Source organism: Eptatretus burgeri, chromosome 13 (assembly GCF_056783735.1).
Source record: "Eptatretus burgeri isolate ZD-2024b chromosome 13, Ebu_testis_v1, whole genome shotgun sequence".
In the NCBI taxonomy this organism is placed as follows: domain Eukaryota; kingdom Metazoa; phylum Chordata; class Myxini; order Myxiniformes; family Myxinidae; genus Eptatretus; species Eptatretus burgeri.
This window is the reverse complement of record NC_140973.1, coordinates 77486797-77496796: the sequence shown is the minus strand read 5'-3', so window position 1 is coordinate 77496796 and position 10000 is coordinate 77486797. Positions and strand designations below refer to the sequence as shown.

General features: G+C 47.5%; 1 protein-coding gene across 1 annotated transcript in view; it reads right to left on the bottom strand.

Moving 5' to 3' along the window:
* The window catches only part of LOC147014845 (chemokine-like protein TAFA-5), a 57679-nt gene that overhangs the window by 32437 nt on the left and 15242 nt on the right, over nucleotides 1-10000 (bottom strand). Inside the window, exon 2 of the mRNA XM_085853227.1 lies at nucleotides 1935-2105. Within this exon, the coding sequence (XP_085709353.1) occupies nucleotides 1935-2105 (171 nt within the window). The remainder of the gene's footprint in view (nucleotides 1-1934; nucleotides 2106-10000) is intronic.

The window sequence follows — 10000 nt, the reverse complement described above, 5'->3', positions numbered from 1 at the left end:
CATTGTCAGTTACAAATCGGTCACTTGAGCTATTTTACAAATCACACTAATCTGTACACCAATCGTACTTGCTAGTGACCGTTACTCTTTTTGTAGGCATGGTTGAGGCTCATGGAAGAACGAGAGCAGAATGGAAGAAAACAAAATGGAAAAGGGGAAACACCAACAGCAGATTGGAAGTGAGAGTGAGAGTGAGATCAAGGGGAGCGGGAGAAGGACACATGAGGATGAACAAGCTGAATGAAACACAGCAAGAAGAGGAAGGGAGAAGCAGGGATGAAACAGAAAAGGAACAAACCAATTAACAGCGAACAATGAAAAGAGGCGAGGGAGAATGGCAGGGGTGGGGGAGCCACAATAACTTGGAAAGGAGAACCGCTTGGGAATGGGGTTATTTGGGGAAGAAGGGATCATGAATATGGATGGGGGACGACCTGAGATAGTGGTGAACAGCCGTCTTGAAGCCATGGAAAGAAGAATGGGACTGAACGGACTGGGGAAGTTGGTTCCACAGGTGAAAAAAGAGGAACCAATGAGTGGAGGTGAGCAGCGAGTCTGGATTTTGGGAGTTTAATGAGAAGGAAACTTACTGGCAGACAATGTGTGCCCTGGATAAACTTGGGAGGGACAGAGCCAAGAGAGGGCAGAGGGTGCAATACCAAAAGGAGGTGGAAGAATAAAGAGGTGCACTCTTCAATGGGTTTTGATTGAGCAGTCTCGCTGGATGTCACTCTAATAACAGGTGGACACAAAAAAGATTAGATACTTCATGGAGGTGAAACCAGTAACCGGTTAGATCGATATATTACCACTGAGACATTGAGCGGTGCTGGTTGGGCCCATACTATTGACAGAGGGTCAGGGTGCACATGATGAGTGAACGTTTTGGAGGTGAGAACCAATCCTCAATGGGTCGTCAGACTCGTCACTTCATCGTTGTAATTGTGAAATTTCCACTGAGTAGCGGTGGTAATCTGAACCACACCTGCGGGTGCAATGCAACAATCCTTGGCCCACTGCACCACCTAGGTATTAAAAAAGAGATTGATTAAATCAAAATCGAATGTTGTAAAGCAGAGAGAAGGCAAAATTAGAAAGGACGAGCACGTTACTTTTGGGTGATTGTGTCACCCCACCCCCCGCCCCCTACAGTCACACACACGAACACACACACACACACACACACACACACACACGTTTTACAATGAGGAAATTTGCACGTGCAACTCTGACAACTCCTCAATAAAAAAGCTTCAACCTCCTGCTCCCAACTCTATCCCATCTTTGCTCTTCCTTTCCAAACCCCAAAGCCTCAACCTCCCCCTTCCAAAGACGTCCAATCTTTACTCTCACCTTCAACCCACTGAAAAAAGTAAACAGACATTCCCACGTCAAAACAACAGAATATTTAACACTTTCTGTTACTCCATCATCCTTTCACCGACTTCACAGAAACCCATCACAATTTTAAGAGAAAATATTCGGAAAAACAGTAAATGTGCGTAACCTCTGCGGTAAAAGCGCTGCTTGAGAAAAGGGTTCGAAAGGGTTAATTTCTGAAGTTGTAAAGGGTAATTCTAAATTATCTTGAAGGGCGAAATATAGCAATTGTGAGCAGTCAGGTGAACTGTCTAACCAAAGGGTGGAACACGGCACACACACACACACACACACACACACACACACACACACACACACACACACACACACACACACACACACACACACACACACACACACACACACACACACACACACACACGGACGCATGCACGGCACCTTTTATATGTAGAAAGTTGAGTCCATCACTGACCGAGACTTTATTTTTTGCCACTAATATTGGATCGAGATGTTGGGGGTCGTTGGAACTCATGAGCATGATTTCCTAAGCAATGAGGTTGATGTTTAATGACTTCCATGAGAACCCGCCATACCGTTCACACAGGCGGGCCTGCCATGGCTGGTCCCGGCGATCTGTCCACGACGACACGCGCAACGCGCGGTCTGTCGTGCCACCGAGTGCACCCGCGTGGCCGTCTCCCGCGTAGTCAGCGTCCCCTCTCGTGCCAGGTGTACAACCTCACACATGCCCTCCGCCAGGGACCCTGCAAGTCATGCAGCGTGCTCAGTTAACAGGAGACCCACACAGATGGACTGAGGAGAGTGCACAAGGGCTTACAGCAATATTTTTCAAACACAGCAGCCATTTTGAAAGAAATAGATCCCCCTCCCACCTTTCCCAATAATCGGAGTCAGATACTCATATCAATTGATAGAGACTCAGATTTCCTCTTGTAAATATTGTTAAACATTTAACTGCAACAAATGAGGGTAATTACAAATCTCGTAATTAAGAAACATCCATTTGGACAGCAATTTCTGAACTCCATACTCTTAAAAATATTGTTGTGGGCCGGGTATCTGCTGCGAGCACGACCGCTAGTTGGAGCAGCAGAGTCGACTCCACTGAACACCAGGAATTCAGATCGTTACCCTCGGATAACTCCGAAGGTACGGGTCCTTTACAGGACCGTGAATCGTCGATAATTCAGTCACGTGGGACAGGGTTATTTGCCAATCTTCAAAATACCTGGAGACCCACGTGACGAGCTACTGAGGAATCCACACCCTCGAGGGAGCTCGAACGGGACGAGCCGTAACCGTGCTCGACCCGTGCGTAACCCGAGCGGACAGTTACCGAGGTCCTGTTGGTCCAAAGGCACAACTACTGCAGCAACGGCCTTTTTAATTCTCCCAACACGCTAAGCTAAGCCATTTAATTCTGCTAAGCCAATGAAGGAAAGGACAGAAACGAGCAAAAACATTCAACAAATTGATATTCATTTACAATAGGGGGGGGGGGGACACATAAAGGGCAGTGTTAAACCGACTAAGCAATGCAATCATGAACAGCAAAAAGCACTTAGCAATTCTTACTTATAGACGGGCCCACACACAGACGCACACCCAAGAGAAACGGACCCAAATGGTCTTTATCCGGCTCTCCAGCCGTGGAGGATAGTTCGGCTGGGAGTCAGGACGGCTGGCTACCTGGCCGCGAGCGTGCGACTGGACGTCCACCCCTTCCCGGAGCTCCGGTCGCCAAAAGACAGACCAGGGCAGCCAGACCAGCGCCAGCGGCAAGACGAGGCCAGCGTAAACTCAGCGGCAAGATGAAACCAGCATAGACTCAGTGGCAATATGAGACCAGCGCAGACTCAGCGGCAGGACGAGACCAGAAGAACCGCGACAGGACGAGACCAGAAGAAACAGCGTAGACTGACTCGATCACTGCGCCGTCCGTCCATTTCTTCTCCCCCCCCCTCGGGGTCGGGGGGGCGTGTCTCACTTCATCACGCCCCTCATTCGCTGGGGGAAATCAGTCGTCCCCGTGATTGGTCAGGGGGCGTGTTGGGGCGTCACAGTGGACCACCCCTCAAACAGGAAGAGGAATATTGTCCTGCGTGGGTTCTGCTCATTAACCGACCGCCGGAGTACTCGCTCGCATGTCCCTGATTGGGCGAGCGAGAGACCAGGCCCTTTTGAAGTCCACCCACCGCGAGCGTTATGGCGTCAGGATGGAGCAAAGGTGCTGTTGTCGGTGAAGGTGATGTAAAAATCCTATCTATCAAACAACTTCACAGCGCACGTACACTTAATTCCCTTTAGACACAGGGGATGGATTCTAACGAGAAACACATACTTATCGAAATAACTAAGCTCCGGGGACGGCTGTCTGTTCGTGTGCACAAGGCTTCCAAATTCGTAACAATACTACATTCAACACCTGCCGAATCTGTTTCACACTGCCGACTCGGTTTCGCACATCCGACTCGGTTTCGCACTGCCGACTCGGTTTTGCCCTGCCGACTCGGCTTCGTATTCCCGACTCGGCTTCGCACTGCCGACTCTGTTTCGCACTGCCGACTTGGTTTCGCACTGCCAACTCCGATTCGCACTGCCGACTCGGATTCGCACTGCCCAGTCAGTTTCGCCTGCCGACTCGGATTCGCACTGCCCACTCAGATTCACACTGCCCACTCGGTTTTGCCCTGCCGAATCTGTTTCACACTGCCGACTCGGTTTCGCACATCCGACTCGGTTTCGCACTGCCGACTCGGTTTTGCCCTGCCGACTCGGCTTCGTATTCCCGACTCGGCTTCGCACTGCCGACTCTGTTTCGCACTGCCAACTCCGATTCGCACTGCCGACTCGGATTCGCACTGCCCAGTCAGTTTCGCCTGCCGACTCGGATTCGCACTGCCCACTCAGATTCACACTGCCCACTCGGATTTGCACTGCCGACTCAGATTCACACTGCCCCCTCGGATTTGCACTGCCGACTCGGTTTCGCACCTCCGACTCGGTTTCGCACCGCCGACTCAGTTTCGCACCTCCGACTCGGTTTCGCACCGCCGACTCGGATTCGCACCGCCGACTTGGTTTCGTTCTGTATTTATCTCCACTTACGTTTCCAATCAGCCACACCAATGATGAACGATGTGCGTTCTGTTCTCGGATCATCTTGTTTTTCGGTTCACTTCGCAGCCTCATTTACAGCCTGCCCGTTCTTGAGTTTGCCTCCACAAGCCATTGAGTTGTCTTATTCCTGAAGATTGTTTTTTAACGGAGATTATTTCATCGATTGTCCACTCTACCTGATTGTACAGCAGGTATGCATATTCCTGACACCGTTTCACAGTCACAGAGCATCTGTACTGTGGATCTGTCTCCCTGGAGGAGATGAGAGATGCAATTGATTGATCGGTAAGTTTTTCTTACCCTCGCAGAGAGCTTTTGCCTCCTGCCCAAAGATTTTGATGGTTCTGCAGCTTCACGATGCTTGGCATTGAGAAGGGTCGGATTCGTTGTGTGGACCTCGTTTGCTCACATTTCGACGATCTACTCCATGACCCAAGAAAACTTTGGGACAAGGAGTTTGAAGTCAGAAAAAACAAACTCCAGCAACTGAGAGTGCAGAGTATGTGTTTGTGGTTTATAGTTTTAGATGACTAATAATGTTGTCCACTCCACAAGATGAGTGTTTGATGTTGATAGATATCCCATATAGAACCATAGAGAACGTTTTTAAAGAAGAATATGGAGTGAAACATTATCGAGTCGGGGGTTGAAGGAGATGCCCCAGAGATCATCTGGTCCAATTTTTCTCAATAAGGCTTTGGACATTCATTCGGGTGTGACGGCCAAGGACGACCGAAGTCCTATACATCTGATGGTGATATCAAATGAGTTGCTGATGATGTTTCTCCACTATGAATACCGTACCATTTATGTATGAGCAGGTTTGCATCATCCTTTATCCTGAATCGGAGAGCTTCATGTTTTATAGACAAACGACGTAGGCATCAAGGCTGTGATCTTGGTGTCTCCTTGGAAATGTCCACTCGGCTGCAAATGGATGAACAATTGCCTTGGAGTTTTGGGTTTTTTTTTTACACCTCATGGTGATCGTCATGTGTTTTCCTATAATCAATGGCATGATGTACGTTTACAAAACTCACGGAGATTTTTTTTTGACTTTCATTTGGGTAGCTTCTTATTATTATTATTTTTCTTTGTGTGCAGTGCAAGGCTGTGGGGTGGCATCATTGGCTTGAGAGCACGGCTGCGTCGCTGATGTAATGCCCTCTGCTGGTTTGGGCAGGAATTTGGAATTTGTTCAGGGTGCCGGTGATAGCTCACCAACTCTTTATGAAGGAGACCGTGGGATCTTTAACGTCCACCAAGGAATGCCAGCAGACGGGACGTCCGTTTAACGTCCATCCGATGAACGGCACACACATTGATGAATCACTCTGCCCGTGAAACACTGGGATGACAGTTTGTAGCTGGGTCTGGATTCAAACCCAGGCGATACAGCTTCGAGGCGAGTGAGCGTACCAATGGGCCATCCTATCAGCCCAATCCGTGCAGCTGTTACCAGGAGACACACAAGCTACCTCACTGTAAATATCTCAGCAGTAATTTTGCTTTTCCCGGATCTTGTCAGCTTTGAACCGTTTAGAAGCTAAGATGTCCAGATGGAACAGCACGAACCATATGGCGAGATTGGCTTCACACCGAGGTACTTTACCCATTGGGGGGAAAGGCTGCTCATTGTGATGTAAGTTCATTGTTTTGTTGACTCTTGCTGGCTTTTTGTCAGAATGCAATTTCCACGACTCCTGCAGTTCTCCATCTGAAAAGGTGTTGACACTGGGGACTCGGTTCCACACCGGGGACTCGGTTCCACACCGGGGACTCGGTTCCACACCGGGGACTCGGTTCCACACTGGCCACGGCTGACGATATGGCCTAGGCCCTAGAGGTGTACTGTCTAGTCTGGGTTTGAATACCGACCAAGCTATAAAACTGCCATCCTGGTGTTTCACAGGCAGGGTAATTGATTAATCAATGGTTGTGCCGTCTCTCGGATGGACGTCAAACTTGGCGTCACATGGAGCAACATTCTTTGGTGGACATGAATATATTGGTTGGTCTGTGATTCTGCTTGTTTATGTCTGTTTGCTTATCTGTACGTCAGTCGCCGACAGGTCACAATTTCAAAGCGATCTTCAGGAAACTTCACGAAATGGTACAGTTTGTCATAAGCAAGAAGCCCTCTGATTTTAAGGTCAAAAGATCAAAAGGTCAACAAACATAAGCCAAAGGTCAACAACTTTGTTAAGTTTCTAAAATCATCAATTTTTGATCCGATTGAATTGATATTTGAAGAGAATTTTCACATCAGGTCAGTGAATTCAACCAATTATTTTGGAGGTCAACATAGTCCAAAAGTTCGACATCGGCCAAAGGTCAACAACTTCAGTGGGATTTCTAAAATGTGATTTTTTTTTTGATATCATAGGTGGATTCGTTATGACATCATAATTGCATACGTTGAACACTACATTCAATCAGCATGAAAATTTTTGTGGGTCATCTCAGGATAAATTGGTCAACAGAAAAAAAAAATTGATGACTTCATCGGTCACGTGGTTCGGCAGGCATGTTGTTGTTGTTTTGTTTTTTTAACCTTCAAAAATCTTCTTCTCTGAAACGACTGAACAGATCGAGGAGAAACTTCACAGGTATGATCGCCAATCCATGAGGAACAAAAAGTTCACCTTTGATGTCATAGGTCACATAGTTTGGCAGCAATGATTTTAAAAAAAAAAGAATGAACCTTTAAGATTCGTCCTCCAAAACGGCTTCACATATCGAGGGGAAACTTCACCCACATGTTCCCGAAGCCTTAGGGATTCAGAGGTGTTCAGAAATAATTGGTAGGTCATGTGGTCTGGCAGCCACATTGGATTGAATGAAAAAAAAAATTTTAAACCGTATATAAAACTGAAAAACATGGGTGACGATGAATCCTCGTCGAGGTGATGTCTTGGTCGACCTGTGTGAGTATGTCCATTAAGTACGTGCTATTTGAATGTTAGTAGGTCTGTCAATTACTTATTATTGGACCTTGACCATGTCTATTAATTGCATCTATTAATTACAAACTATTGGAACATACCTTTTTGACATGTAAACCTTTAGAGTCCTTCCACCTTTTAGATTACTTCGAGTCTTAGACCTTTTCAACCCCTTTTTGGACCATTTTAGGCCGCTTGACCCTATTTTGATACTTTAGACATTTTGGACCCCTTAAGACCCTTTTTGATCTTTAAGACCCTTTAGACCCCTGAGACTCCTGAAGACCTTTCCAACTTTAGACCCCTTGACCCTTTGACTTTTAAGACCTGGAGACCTATAAGACCCTCTTTGGACACTTTAGAGTTCTATAGACCCCTTACACCCTTGAGAACCCTTGAAGACCCTTTAAGACACCCTAAACTCTAAAGATCCCTTAGACCCTCTAGACACCTAAGGCCATTTAAGACCTTTCAGACCTCTTAGACTCCTGAAGACATTTACACCCTTTAAACCGCTTCGAACCCTTGATGCTTAGACCTTTAGACCCATTCGATCCCTTTAGACCCTAATTACCATTGCAAAATACCCTTTAGACATTTATACTCCTTAACACCCTCATAGACCATTTGGACGACTTGGACACCTTCGACCCTTTAGACCTGTATACTCTTTAGACCCCTTTAGACGCACATCACATAACCATCTATAATCTTCTTGCAATGTACAGCATACAGGAACATAATTTGCATATTGGGTTACTGAGCTGGTTCACTAAACAAAACCTGGAAGCATATTGTTTATTTGGATTTTACAAGCATCGTGCGATGGACGACATCTTTCTTGTTTGTTTGTTTGCTTGTCTGTGAGTAGGATATCTCAAAAAGTAATGGACGGATTCTGACGATATTTGGTGGATAAGTTGGGTGTGTGACAAGGATGAATTGATTCTATTTTGGTGAGGATCTGGATCTGGATAGCAGAATTAAAAAAAACCTGATTCTTCCCCATTGAGAGATTGGGAAAAAACAACATATAGCAAGACATCTCAAAAAATTGTGGAAACTTGCTACTTGGTAGATGAGATGGGTAGGTGACAAGAACAAGCCGATTAGATTTTGGCTCAGGTGCGGATCCAGATCCGGCCTATCAGTGGGACACAAAACATAACCTATTCAGCCAGGTCGAGGTATGCACTCTACCAAGAACTACTCTAGTTATGTACTGTCATTACAAACACTTTTTCCATGAGAGAAAGTCAGACTATGGGAGTGCTTGATCAAATGGTCTTTGTGATAATTAGAGAAAGCCATTGCTATTTCATACAGATAAGCTTATTGTAAATATTTCAAAATAGAAAAACCTTCATGATATTGTTACAAATTCCGCCGGTTCGACACCCACGCACGACCGCTTACGGCCCAACCGCAGTCGCGTGTCCGCCGAAAACCGGAATTCAGTCGTAGCTTCCGGACAACTCCGGAAACCTGCTACAGGTGCCTTAACACACCATAAACTGTCAATATTCTGTCCACACGGTACAGGGTTAATCGCCGAATCTCGATATACCTAATTATCCACGCAGACAGAAGTACCGAGAATTTATACCTCAACGGACCTTGAGCGGGGCGAGCCGTTACCATGCCCGCACCGTGCGTGACCCGAGCGGAGATCACCAAGGTCCGTCAGACCAATTAACCACTTTTATTGGCTTTAACAGCCTGCTAATTTCCCCGAGTGCGCTGTGGAAGTCAATGGGAGGAAATGGACGCAACGAGCAGGTTTACATTCAAACAATGGGGCATTTATTTTTAGACAAGCAATCAATGGGGGGAGGGGACATGACACGAGAAAAGCCCACAGCCGATGAATATTCATTTATGTACAGGCATGCACTTAATCATTATTTCTACTTACAAAGACAAGGTGCCACAGAACAGACTTTCATACAAAAACTCAGAAAAGAAACGGGCCCGTGTGCCTTTATTCGAACCCGGAGCCTGGATGACTGAAGGCTCGTGAGAGGCCATGCAGGTTACCTGGCCGCCCCGGGTGACGGCTCGAAGGCCTTCATGTCTGCGACCCGTGGTGTCTCTGCCTGGCCCTCGTGTCGCAACGCGCCAGTCGCTTGAGCGGCCGGGCGGCTTAAGCAGCTGTGCGAGCGGCTGGAGCGGCTGCTTGGTTCTTCTCGATGGTCCGGCTTCGTCGCAGCCTTTGGTCGGGCCTGGCCGGCGATGCTTTTGGAGGAGTGAACGGGTCCTTGGTCTTTTAGAGTTGATGTTCGTTGTGACCCATCCACCATCTCAGCGATGTCGCTCGACCGCCTTCAGGGCCGTTCGCCCAGATCACCAAGCTCTGCCGCTGTCCCGTCGACCATCGTCCTAAGCGCCTCCGACTGTCTCCCCTACCCGCGACGACGACTCTCCACGACTGGCTGCTTCTTAGCGACGACCACTCCTTCTCTCGTTTCTCCAGCTTCGACACATACGACTGGCTCTCCTCGCCCGGCGACTGCAACTCTCCACGACTGGCTTCTTCTCTGCGACAACCACTCCTTCTCTCGCTTCTCCAGCTT